This window comes from Centrocercus urophasianus, unplaced genomic scaffold (assembly GCF_019232065.1).
Source record: "Centrocercus urophasianus isolate 14NV4802_14NV808 unplaced genomic scaffold, USGS_Curo_1.0 seq_39, whole genome shotgun sequence".
Taxonomy (NCBI): domain Eukaryota; kingdom Metazoa; phylum Chordata; class Aves; order Galliformes; family Phasianidae; genus Centrocercus; species Centrocercus urophasianus.
Window position 1 is genome coordinate 3,181,665 of NW_024884966.1, and position 12,685 is coordinate 3,194,349.

Sequence of the window (12,685 nt, forward strand, 5' to 3'; positions counted from 1 at the left end):
AAGCACAAAAGCAGTAAATGGCAATTCTGGGCCAACTGGTTGCAATTTATTGTTCTTGCAGAGTGCAGTAGAAGAAAACAATTTAGAGGGACTTTGTCAGGTAGCAGCTCATATATCATTACCCATCAATATAATCCACATTGAAGTCCAGGGTCTCATATCTCCCAGCAATTGTCTTCCCATAGATCTCTATTAAATTTCCTGTTGAAGAGGAAATGGAAACAGAAGGGCGTCTTTTAAAAGTGGGGTATTTACATTTGCAGATTTTGTGAGCTGAACAAAAGAAATTCCAGAAGAAATTCTTTGCAAAACAATGCAGAGAGGTGCCCATTTGGCTGCACCTATATCTACTCTCTATCCAAGTTCAAGGTGACTGTTAATTCCCCTTAGCCCAAAACACATCTTTCTCACTGAAAAAAAATTATTATTATTATTATTTTTTCCCCAGCAAAACTCTGGTATTTGACTTTGAAGGCATTTCCTCAACATTTATCAACCAAATGCTGCTACAGAACACCACCTTTAGGACAAGCTATTCAACGCACTAGAACGCGGGCTTAAAATTAAGTCCTTAAAGCAGGGTCTAAAGTAAGAGCAACAATATCAAAGTTTAGCATACAGTACAACAAAGGAATACTTACAGCAAATAAGCAGTTTAAACCAAAATCAATTCAGAGAGCAAAATTTTAACCTGCATGTCTACACTGTCGATAAATATGTAGATCCTGTGATGTCTGCTGTTTTCTGAGCCCACCATAGGCAGCAGAGACCTAATTTGTGTGGTCAGTGTGATCAGAAAGGACAATTCAGCTCACCCCAACACCACCATTTGGCCAGTTGGATCACTCCCAACACTCCACCTACTATGCTGGGTACCAGGTTAATTCAGCTGTCAGCACGGATAGCTTAAATCATCTGATACTCCCTATCCTCACTCTGAGGGTCCAAAAAGGAATGAGTCTTTCTGGTCCAGCAGCATATCTGCAAGCTTCACATAGCTTTGTTTTTCTCAGCTAGTGCTGAACACTTGGCATTACTCATGATCCAGCTAAGAAACCTGCATACACACACTGTACTACAAGGCATGCGAATCTAGAGCTGAATTCCACCTGAAAACACTTAAAACCAAGGGTGGACTTCAACTGATGAGCAATTAAGTGCACTACCCATCTCTCTTGTATGCAGGGGAACAGACCCCTTCTGCAAACCCATTTTCCTGGTCAGCATGAGCTTGGGCATTACATTCTGAAGAAGCCTGTGTTAAATCCAGCAAGACAGAACTCTCATAATAATAATAAAGATGGGATGGAACATCAAATAATAACTAAAGTGGTCCCCAGCCTGAAGAAAGGTCCCTTACCTGGGATGCCAGATGGCGGACTAATTTGGTAAACCACAGGAGTCTGCAGAGCAGAAAACTGCAAGTAGAAAGTTGTAGTTAAACAGCAGTCAATCTCACAGCAGCCCAACGAGCTCTGATTACGCACTGTTCACAACACAGTTGGCAACCACACTGCAGAGACTCGTGCTTCAGGATTGGATCTTAAGAGCAGAATCCTGCTCAGAGAATGGAACAACTTCCCCCTTTGTGCTCAGAGCCTGGCTTGCTGCTCTTTCTGCATCCTCCTTGTGCTCCAGTTGTCTGGTCTACTTCGAGTCCATCCCAGAAGATATGGTTTAACACCACCAAAATTTCTAAGCCATGTTCTTTCAGACCTCCATTTCACCTAGCAGTGTAGATATTATGGCATAATTCTTCCCACCAGCAGCATACTCTTCAAAGCTGTTTCTGCTTCACAGTACTGGGGAATTTCAGCTAGGCTTTAACGAGCCTATCAGTTGCTTAAACAGTGTAGCCAAGGAAATGCTTATACTGACCCTTATTAACACAGTACAGAATCACAGAATCACAGAATCACAGAATCACCCGGGTTGGAAGGGACCTCAAGGATCATGTAGTTCCAACCCCCCTGCCTAGCAGGGCCACCAAACACACACATTCAGATAAACACATTCAGTACAACACATCACAGTGCCCACAGGACAGAATTCCTTGTCCTCTAAGGAAGAAAGGAAATACTAAGGAAGTAGATTATAGATTATTGTCCAAAAACAAAGCCTAAGAGTAAGCAGTTTTCAAGCAATCTTCTTAGACACAGCAGGCCTTTGCAAGTGGAAGAAGGCTGTCCTTAGCATCCTGAAGTAGCTGAGACATAAACAACCAAACCCAGCACAAACTTAGGCTGCACCTTCAAGAAGCCCTGCTGACCTCTTCCTCCAGGTTACGCTAAAAATCTGCAAGCATTTTGCTTGTTTTTAAGAAACTGACTCTAGGAGCTTTTGCCTACACCAACACTAATCCTATTCAAACAGCGGTGTGCAAGAGTATTATTCACCTGCCAAGGGGCCAGAAGTACTCATGGCCATCCACATGCTGATAACTCACATGGAATCAGCTCACCATCAGCAGCAGCTGGACGTGGACTCCAGAACTGCCCACCTTGTTCACTATCACAGGCACAGCCTTGCTTTAAGCAACAAGACCTTGCAAAGCCTTATTCCTCAGATAGCTGCCCTGACATACACAAGTAATGCTGTTTTTCCCCTGTGCAGCATTCTGCACTCTGGAAGTGAATAACACTAGGTCAGATACATCAAGGTATTTAGGTACCTTGGGCTTTATCTATAAAGGCACCTGACTTGTTCAGATTCTGCAAAAATCCATTTGCTTCTCTGCTGTAAATACCTCCATAAAACTGGCCAGCTACATTATTAGCTGGCTGAATCCTGACCTAAGTCATTAACTACTTGATTTCTTTGACCTTATAGGAAGAAAAAAAAAAAAAAAAGAAAAGTTCCCCTTGTGCACTTGGCCTGTCCTTATCCACCAAATCATCCATTTCTTAATAACTTCATCACATCTCTCTCCCCCATCTTCATCTTGAGTCCTCTCTAGTTGTACCTACAGATGCTGCTGTCAGCCCAATAGAATCAGAGAATCATTAAGGTCAGAAAAGACCACCGAAAGCCCCTAATCCAACCATCACCTCCATGCCCACTCACCATGTCACTAAACAAATAGCATAAACAACTGATTTCCAAACTCAAATCAAGAATGCCACTGCAAACATTTTTTCAGACCTTCCTCAAACCCCACCAGAGCCCAGTATATTAATTTCCTTATTATGGCCACAAGGAAAATTAATGAGTAGCCACAGACCTTCCAGTTATGGTCACCGCAGAGGAGCAAAGCCCATACCACAGCTTGGAGCCAGTGCAAAGAAATCAGCCAAAACCAGCACAAAAGAAGGCCACAAGCTGACACAAGTCTTGTGAGCCGTTCAGACTTGTTGCTGCCTGCAGCAGGCTTTTCCAATCCACTGCAGAGGCAAAATTAATTTTTAATACGCATAGCTCCCAGGTCCCAGTCTCAAAACAAAGAGACACATTGTGTTTTATTTAGCTTGCAATGTGTCTCATTAACAGCATCCCCTGGTGATTTTTCATCAGCTCTCTAAGCTAGCTGAACCCCCCAATGACTCTTTGGTTTTAATGTGCAATTTACTGAAATGCTGGGCTTTCTTGCTTGATACTCAAAGTTTGCAGAAGGGGGACGTGACTTCTGAACAGACAAGGCCTCATCCTGAAGTGCACAGCCATGGCTAAGGGGTCTGCTCTGCAAGAAGCCCCAGCATCATGTCATAACTGCTCTTAATAAAGCCCCAAGAATCACAGAACCATAGGCATGGGACCTCTGGGGATCATTAAATCCAACCTCCTCAATGCAGGTTCCTCACAGCAGGTTACACAGGAAAGCAGGCATCCAGTTGGATCTTGGATATCTCCAAAGGAGGAGACTCTGCAACCAGTGGTGAACTCATGGCCAACCCCTTTGAGCAAGAAGTTGGACATCTGGAGGTCCATCCAACCCAAGCCTATGACTCTATGACTATACCATGTTCAAGGAATGGTTATACATTGTGTTGAAGGACTTGTTGTAGTGAGAACTATTGGTGATAGGCAGGCCACTGGACTGGATGATCTTGTAGGTCTTTTCCAACCTTGGTGACTCTATGATATTAACCACTCTGCAGCAGTATGAGCAACTGCAACCAGCAAAAGGCCTCAGACAGGATTAGAGTACTTCCAGCCACAAGAGCTGAGTGCACCACCTCACTCCACACTCCTTGAGAAGCCATGGAAGCACAGTATCATTTCCTGTTTTTTATGTTTACAGTGCTAGCAACATCATGCACACCCTTACAAACTCGTTTAGTTGAAAATGGCAAATCCTGCCATAAGGCCATGAGAGTCACAGAAAGCATGACTAATTCTGGACAAAGGTAAAACAAACCCACAAGATGGTCTTCTGACTGTGTGGCTGAAGTGCACAGGTAGGTTAACTCAGGTTTTTGCTTCTGAAAGACCTCAGGTCACATAGACCGTCCAATGCCAGACCACTGAATGTAGTATGCTCTAATTTTAAGGGGCACAAGGAGCATCTTAGCTTCATGTCCTGACATGCAATCACTGTGAGAGAAGCTACTTTAATACAAACCTTGTGAGACCAACCTTGACTCCTTTCAGTATCGGAAACTTTTATCATACTTCTATCTTTGTTTGGTGATTACCTTGAAAGCATAGTTTTCTTTCTCCACCCCAGTCAGGTTGTTAATCACGCGTCCTTTAAAGCTCACCTCCACATAGTACAAACCCTCCTGGGGTGAAGACCTAGGTAGGAGAAAAAGAAAAATATTTATATTATTTTTATACAGATGGAGTTGTTGTTATTTTCAAGGTAAAAGGGTCCTTCATTGGGTCACCACTCTAAACAGCTTCACTGAAGCTTTGGTAGAGCAAACTACATTCATGTGATGAACGCAAACTCTGCACGCAAACCCAGATTCTGGAACTACAGTTTTAAAGTGAATATGAGGGCAGAGGGAAAAGTTGTACTTAAGTGCAGAAGGCAATAGGACTATAGCAGAACATACACTCGCATTGTATGTAAATGCAAAGCACATACACATGCTCATTAGCATTCATTAATACTAATGAACAATTTTAATTCATTAATATGAAAACAACCCAAGGCTGCCTGGATTTACAGAGAAGCCTGGTTTGTAAATTAGTACTACATCCTTAGTGAACATGGTTTCACAGCACAGCATTCAGTAGAATTAACCCCCAAACAAATCACAGCAGTGAGAGATGGAAGAACTCCAACAGGTTTGCTCCTAACTGGCTCTCAAGGCACTATTAGTCTGCTAGTCAAACAACATCCTTTAAGTTATGACAGGCTGGAGAAGGGGGATCTTAGATTCCCCAGCTGCTGCTTAGAGCCATATTTGTTTCTCTTCTTACCACAAGCTTCTCTTTGTGATCTTGGGCAAGCAAGGACATCAGATTTCCTTGGGTGCTGTGCTTCTGTCTACAGAGTTTTGAAGATCTGAGCCTAGGCTGAGTTTCAGTTTGTTCTCCTCAGCATGGGGGTTGGAGCTTGATGATCTTTGAGGTCCCTTCCAACCTAGGCCATCCTGATTCATATACAACATGATTAATTAACCTAGTACTTCATTAAATTGCATGGATAAATGCAGCACAGCTTAGGAGGTGCTCAGGTGCAGAAACAGTGCCTGTGCAGACTCAACACAACAAGGATTCTACCAGACAGACGGCAAAGTTCTCACCAGCAGAGGTTTAGATTGTATATATGAGAAATAATTCATTCATGGAGAGGGTATCATGCATTGGGCAGGGGAGGGGAGGATGTCCCCAACCCTGAGGTATTTAAGAGAGATGTGGACATGGCACTAGGGGGGCACATGTGCTAAATGATGGGACTGAATAGGTCATATTGATAATTGAAGGTCTTCTTAAAGGTCTTCTCCAAACCAGAAGATTCAATATTATAGCCAGGGATCATACCTTGTTCTACATCTTATGATGGATAAGTCAAAATACACAGGAGAGACATCACACGGCAACGTGGGCAGGTCTGCATTCACCAGGGACACCTCCAGGTGGGGCCAGCTGGCTGGAGAGAGATGTTCTAGCTCATGGGATGCTGAGTCTGAGTCAAAATCAAAGGGGAGAGCTCTGAGGACAGGACCACTCACACCCAGTCACAAGGTGCAGGCGCTTTTGAATATATTCTATTGCAAAGATTGACAGCTGCCAGCAGTTTCAATCTCCTTAACCACCTACACCAAACAAACCATCGTGCTCATAGATACTTAAAGCACCTGTAAAATTAATAGTTTCACATGGTACTTGCAGCTGCTGATGTCTCGCATGGTTTTGCTAGCAAGCATCTCAAGTACTCTTGTGCTGTAAGGTGGATCTGCTCTGCTCAAGACTTGCCTGGATGTATTCCTGTGCAACCAGCTCTAGGGAGCTGCTTTAGCAGAGGGTTGGATGCGATGATCTGTTGAGGTCCCTTCGAACCCCTGCAACTGTCTATGATCTCTACAGGAATCCAAAAATAAGGTAGAAATCTGATTTCTCTTACAATTTGAAAGCAAGCAAACATCAGAAATAGTTTAAGAAGTAATAACTGCAGGCTGATTTCATGCTCTGGATGCCACAGCTATGTGACTGGTACTGAAGGTTTGTCATTCCGACCACAAGTCTCAGAACAGACCTACTTCTCCATTACTTCGATATATACTTGGCAAGAGTTTACAAGAGCTGAACACTCACCATCCAGAGTGACAGTAATCCACGTTCCTCCAGCAACACTGCCCTCCTGGGGCTCTGTGAGCAGTCCCTCAGAGGTCACTGCAAAAACAACCCAGCTGTGTCAGGCCGAGGTTTAATGCAAAGACTGGAAATATCCAACTCAAGACAAGGCGCAGTGATCTGGCAGCTGCCCTTCTGTGATTCCAGCCTCCACAATCCTTCCTTCCTGGACATCCAAATTAGGATTGCTCATCCCCTTCCCTTGTTTAGAATGGCTTAGGTTGGAATAGACCTTGAAGACCGTTTTATTTCAACACTGCCATGGGCTGGTTGCCTCCCACCAGATAGGGCTGCCCAGAGCCCCATGCAGCCTGGCCTTGGGCACCTCCAGGGAACTGCCTCTCCCTGTGTAAAACTCCTCCTTCCCCTCGTTGAGGTTTTGATGCCTTCAGAACTCTGTTAACTAAGCCAGCCTGAACCTCCTGACCTCCTCAAGAATTGAAACAAGCACGATCAGCCTTATGCTCATCCCTCCAGCTCTTAGAAAAATGTCTGCTCAGTTCTGAAGACTGTCCTCAAATAATATACCATACATCCTCCTCCATCTCAGCTTGCCCACCTCTCTCTTGGAAAAGCCCTCAAGCACAGGATGAAGAATGAAACATAGGATGAAGCTCCTACTTCATGCAATTAAGTTACAAATAACTTATTGTATACATTTTCCAGATGGGCATCAAATTCTTAAGGCTTTTTTTTGTTTGTTTGTTTGTTTTTGAGGGCCTTCATTTGCTGACGCTAATGGAAGCAAACCAATAGCTGACCATGTCACCATCCCTGGAGGTGTTCAAGAACATGGATACATGGCACTGAGGGCCATGGTTGGTGAGCTGGGGTGATCTCAGAGGTCGTTTCCAACCATAGCGATTCTATAAACAGTTCCATCTCATCAGGTCAATGTAAATTTGCCTAACACCTGTATTCACCTGTCTAAAGAGCTTTGTCCAATCACAAACTCAACATTTAAACAATCGTATGATTATCGTCAAGCAAAAGAAAACCAACATACATCAGAGGTAGCCAGGGACAATCTACAATTACCCAGACACATAGAAAACTAGGAGATGAAATCTATGACTATGGAGGAATGCCATGAACGGACACTGAAAAAGGTGGATCATTTCCAGTATGCAGAAGTCACTGCCCCATAACATCCAACAGCATTTAGAGATACTTCTGCACATCCCACTTGCAATCAGGCTGTGCCCAAGCCAATGACACTGGTACTGCAGTGTTGTTAGAGAACACTTCTGTCCTCACCTGCAAAGAACACCAGAAAAGACGGTCTCCATAGGTTCATCTTGGAACCTGGACGGGGATTTCACAGGATCACGGCTCAGGACCTTAGCATTTCTTCTGTAACATTAAAATAAATTCCATCTGTTAATCCTTCATCACGTTGCAGAGCTGTTGGAGCAATGGTTTGTTACAGCAGACAAGGCAGACTATGGGGAGATACAGAGAAAGCACTATAAAAATCAACCAAGGTTGGTCTTCTCTATGGTGGGGCCATATTTCATGATGCTGGCTGATTAAGCAGTGCAAACAGGAATTAGTGAAAGCAATTACAGGATTTAGAGTCAGTGATACTGTAGAAGAGTACAACAGCTAGAAAACAGCCATGCCCACATTTATTGCACAACCAAGTCAAATCACATCCATAGAACAAAACTTGTGACTAAGACCCAATGTCCACCGTAAGTACCTGCTGCACCCAGCACTATCACAAGGATCAAACACCTATTAATGCCTGGAGAATTTGTTGGTGCATAATTTCATTTAATTTTCTCCAGAAGGATTTTCAGCCTTTTCCACTGAGACAGCATGAAACAAACCATGTTTGTTGGGCTTGCTTCAGAAGCTCTCTCCTGATCTAAACTGAGCACTGAAGGCAGACACTGCTCTGTCTCTAAAGCATCCTTCTCTCCCTTAGGAAGAAATAATATGTTCTGCAGAGATTTGAGATGGGTTTAACACAACCATAGCGCACATCCAGGAAGCCAAGTCTGCAGCTGAGTCCCCTACGATGGAGAAACCTGGCTATAAGCAAGACCAAATGTTTATTTCTTGATTCCACCACCACTTAAAACATTGCTATTGCCATCACCATAAAGATAGCAGCTAAGAGGTAAGTGGTCCCATAACAGTCTGCAACCGTGGCAATTAAAAACATGCATTTCAGAGTCACACCTGGTACAAATGGCCAACCAACAGAAGCAATCTGTGCATTCAACATCAAATCCTCCTCTCAAATCCAAGCCTCTGAATCATTAGACTGGAGTAATGCAGAGATGTAAAACCATGGACTAGCAATGATGCTTCTATTGCTTTTACCACAATAAATGCTGCAATTACCCAACCTGATTTCTTGCACCTTGTAACAGAAATTCAGTTTCTAGGGGTCGTGCGCAAAGCCTTGATGTGTGTGTGAACCTGGTATTTCAAAGTCGTCCTATAAAATATCATTTAGGCTTATTTTTATTGCCCTTATCAAGACTGTAAGTATGACCTACCTTATCCTCGTTGTTGTCCTTCCATTCCTCACATGAGTTAATCAAGAAGGCTCTGATAGTGCAACTGCCCATTTCCTTGGATACTGGCTCTCCCACAATGCTTGGTTGGAAGCTCTGTCAGTCCCTGCCTGGGTAACAAATTGGGGCTGTGCTGAAACCCACCCAACTCGTTTCTCAGCAGTACTCATTACAGACAGCTCACAGCTGTCCATTGGGCACGCTTAATAATTAACCTAAGCTACTTGCTGCTGTTAACCATTTGCTTGCAAGTCTTTGACAGCCACAATGGGAACAACCTGGAGTATTCTTCCCTTGGGGTTGGAACTAGATGATCTGTAAGATCTCTCCCAAACTAAGCCATTTGATGAGTTTGAATGCCTGACTTCTCCAACAGGAGGATAATCAAGGCCTTTAATGCATTTTTCCCCCCACACATGACATAAATGGGTTGAATGGTTTCTTGATATGCTGATACCCAGCCTGGGAGTGCCTTTCCCAGCAAGCAGACTTGGAGCTTTCCATGTACACTCTTTAATTCAAATTTTCCACTGCATTCCCAGCAGTGTCAGTCTGGCTAGAATTCTGCCCAAGGGGGATCAGACCTCCTACCACATCTCAGGTACCTGTTCCTCTGTGGATCCTCACACTGCAGTAGAAAGAAGGGTTATGGAACCACATGTCTCCACTGACTGAAGGGAAGATCCAGCTCAGCCTTCATCAGTACCTGAATAGCTGCAAGCATCACACCTACTCCCACATCTACACCCATCCATTTGAAGCCCAGACAGAAGAATGAGTTTTTGGTGAAGCCAACAGAAACAAAGCAGGCTGTTATGGCCTTCCATTGGTACAGGTGCCTTCATGGAAGTTTCCACTGAAGCTAACACCAAGACTTCAGACAACAGCATAGCTACAGTTTAATGAGTTACTACACACCAGTCAAATAATAGCAGAATGTATGCATGCTCTTACCTCATCCCCAAAGGGAAATGAAAAAGATTCAGAGAGGCAGTAGCACGAAATCATGGGCAGTCAACCTTCATGGAAATTTTGGAGTTCTGCCCAGCCATGGAACCAGTGGTGCTGGGTTTGTTTTTGATCAAGACCTGATGTTTCATGTGCATACAGCCAATGATTACAGGAGCCCAATGAAAGATAACCCTGAGCTGCTCAATAGTCTACACTCAGTTTACTTATTAGCTAAAATTCCACTGCAAATACAGCTAGAAAAAAGCATAGATTTCAGGGAATTATCAGAAAAGAAAATGCTATCAAAGAACAAGCACTGAAGAAGAGGATCAGATGAATGCAACAGGCAGAGCCAGATGCTCTTAATGGGGTCCACTGACAGCCCCAAACAAAAGGGCAGATCAGATCCAGGATGCCCCCAGAAAGCCCAGATAGAAGCAACAGGAGAAAGGGCTGGAAACTGAGCCACAACGAGAGTCCTAGTTCCAGCCAGAAGATAGCACTGCAGATGGGACAGTAAAGCTGTACACCTATAGCATCAGTCCAACAAAGGAGTGCAAGGCTGGGGTTAAATAGAGCTCCCGACTCTAAGGGCAGAGGTGGGTAGAACTCCAGATAAGTAGGGCTAATTGCTGCCCTAAAGGCCTGGATAGTTCTCCTAGCTCTGCCCCAAGACAAGCAGTCACTCAAATTCAGCAGGCAGCCATTAAAAAAAAAAAAAAAAAAAAAGTCCTATCACTTCTGCTCAAAAAGCAACACCTCATGTGTTTACTTTCTGGTTTTGCTTGTTTGTAGTTATTCCCCTGGTGAGCGGCACCCAGCCCACGGCGGGGCTTGGAAGTGGGAGGGCTTCGAGTTGTCTTCCAACCCAACCATTCTATGACTCTTCGACGTGGGGAAGGCTCTCGGTCGCTAGGTGGAAGTATGGAGCCGCTGAGGAACCCGAAACACAGCTGAAGGCCGCTCTCCGTGAGACGATCCTGATCAAGCCTTCTGTTAGCTGGAGGGACATCCACGGCCAAGCAGAGCCCAGGAGAACGGGATATGGGACCTGTTCCCAGCTCCTTCACTCACTCCAGCATGATTTGGGCTAGTGTTCATCTTCAAGTCACCATTCATTTGGATTAAGCTTCATCTCCATCACCTGTGTGTAAAAAGGAGATGGTGGCATGCTGCCCAAGGGACCTTTGCAGTGCAGGTGCTCTGTAAGAGTCTCCTCAGGATTGGCAGCACTCCTGGGATGGAAAAGCTTGGCGGGGCTCCTCCTGCGCTCCCTCAGCCTTTGCATGATGGCAGTTGTTGAGCAGCACATGGCATCCCCAGCAGAGCAGCTGAGGGGGGATAATGTGGGATAAGGGGAGGTTCAGTGGTTTTGTCTGCAGCCGTTCAGGAGCTCCTTGTTCCTACCCAGCCATACTGGTACATGCAACACCCCACAGTGAGGGCACAAGTGTGTCTTGCCTGCTCCTCACCTGTGCTTACCATCCTCATAAAGAGAGGAAAGCAAGCCAAGTTGGGCTGGTGCTTAAACCAGCAGTGCCATGTTTCTCTTGGGCATGGCTGTTGATAGTCAGCCCCTTCCTATGCAAGCTGTCCCAGTGGGGAAAAACACCATGAGACCACTGGAACTTAGGGCTTGAGTCCAGAAGGTCTCAAAGAAGAGATTTCTTCTTTCCAGATTGGCTTTTTACTTGTGTCTTCTTCCTGCCCTTCCCCCCTGCCTTTGCCATCTCCCAAGACAACCTGCAAAGTTTGTGGACCCAAGAGAAGATGCATACCCAGCCAACTGCTGCCAAAATCAGATTGGAACATCTACAAAGGCTGAGGATCTGATGCTTGCAAAGCCTCTGAAGATTTCAAAACCATCTGTTCCTCAGATCTGTGGCTACATCTAGAAGTTAAAGAAGAGCATAAGAGCTTAGGCACTGCACCTCTATGGATCATACATCTCATTCATCGTCCCTTCCTCGGTTTTGACCCAGAGCAGCTCTCTTTAGCCCAAACCATTTCCAGAATGCTCCCAGTGAGCAGTACAGGTGCAGTCAAACAGATTTTGAGGCTGTTTTTCAATTTATTAACATGGATTCTAACGCCTCATTGGAATTTGAGAGTTTTCTTCCCAGATTTTCCAATGACAAGGACATGGCTGCATGAGCAGCAAATGGGGTCTGCAAGGCTGCAGGTGCAGACTGGAAGACTTTGCAAGCTGGCACGCCCCCAAGGGCAGCCCCTACACTATGCAGAGCTCCCATCAGCTGCTCTTTCTTTCTATTAATACTTCCCTTTTTGTGTATTGATGCAAACCTCCTAGCAACCAAGGTCACAAGAGAAGGTGCTAAGAAGCCAGGCTGATTATCATTAAAACCTGGTGGTTTGCTGTCTTTTTTCTTGAGAGGCTTGTTAGGCACCAGCAGGCAAGGTGCTGAGCTGGGATTTCCAAGGGAGCCTGGAGGATTAGATATCCT

At 44.7% G+C, this 12,685-nt stretch overlaps 1 protein-coding gene across 11 annotated transcripts in view; it reads right to left on the bottom strand.

The window, feature by feature from the left end:
- Positions 1-10,374, bottom strand: part of PKHD1 (PKHD1 ciliary IPT domain containing fibrocystin/polyductin) — a 240,212-nt gene extending 229,838 nt beyond the window's left edge. For 7 of the 11 annotated variants that reach the window (XM_042832736.1, XM_042832732.1, XM_042832735.1 and 4 more), the window contains exons 1-7: positions 9,252-9,434; positions 7,999-8,094; positions 6,703-6,780; positions 5,929-6,073; positions 4,632-4,731; positions 1,361-1,418; positions 123-201 (exon numbers count right to left, since the gene is read on the bottom strand). In XM_042832736.1, coding sequence (XP_042688670.1) covers positions 123-201; positions 1,361-1,418; positions 4,632-4,731; positions 5,929-6,073; positions 6,703-6,780; positions 7,999-8,038 — 500 coding nt within the window. In that variant the 5' untranslated portion in view covers positions 8,039-8,094; positions 9,252-9,434. The other 4 variants (XM_042832730.1, XM_042832731.1, XM_042832733.1 and 1 more) reach the window with 4 other exon arrangements.
- Between the last annotated feature and the right edge of the window lie 2,311 nt (positions 10,375-12,685).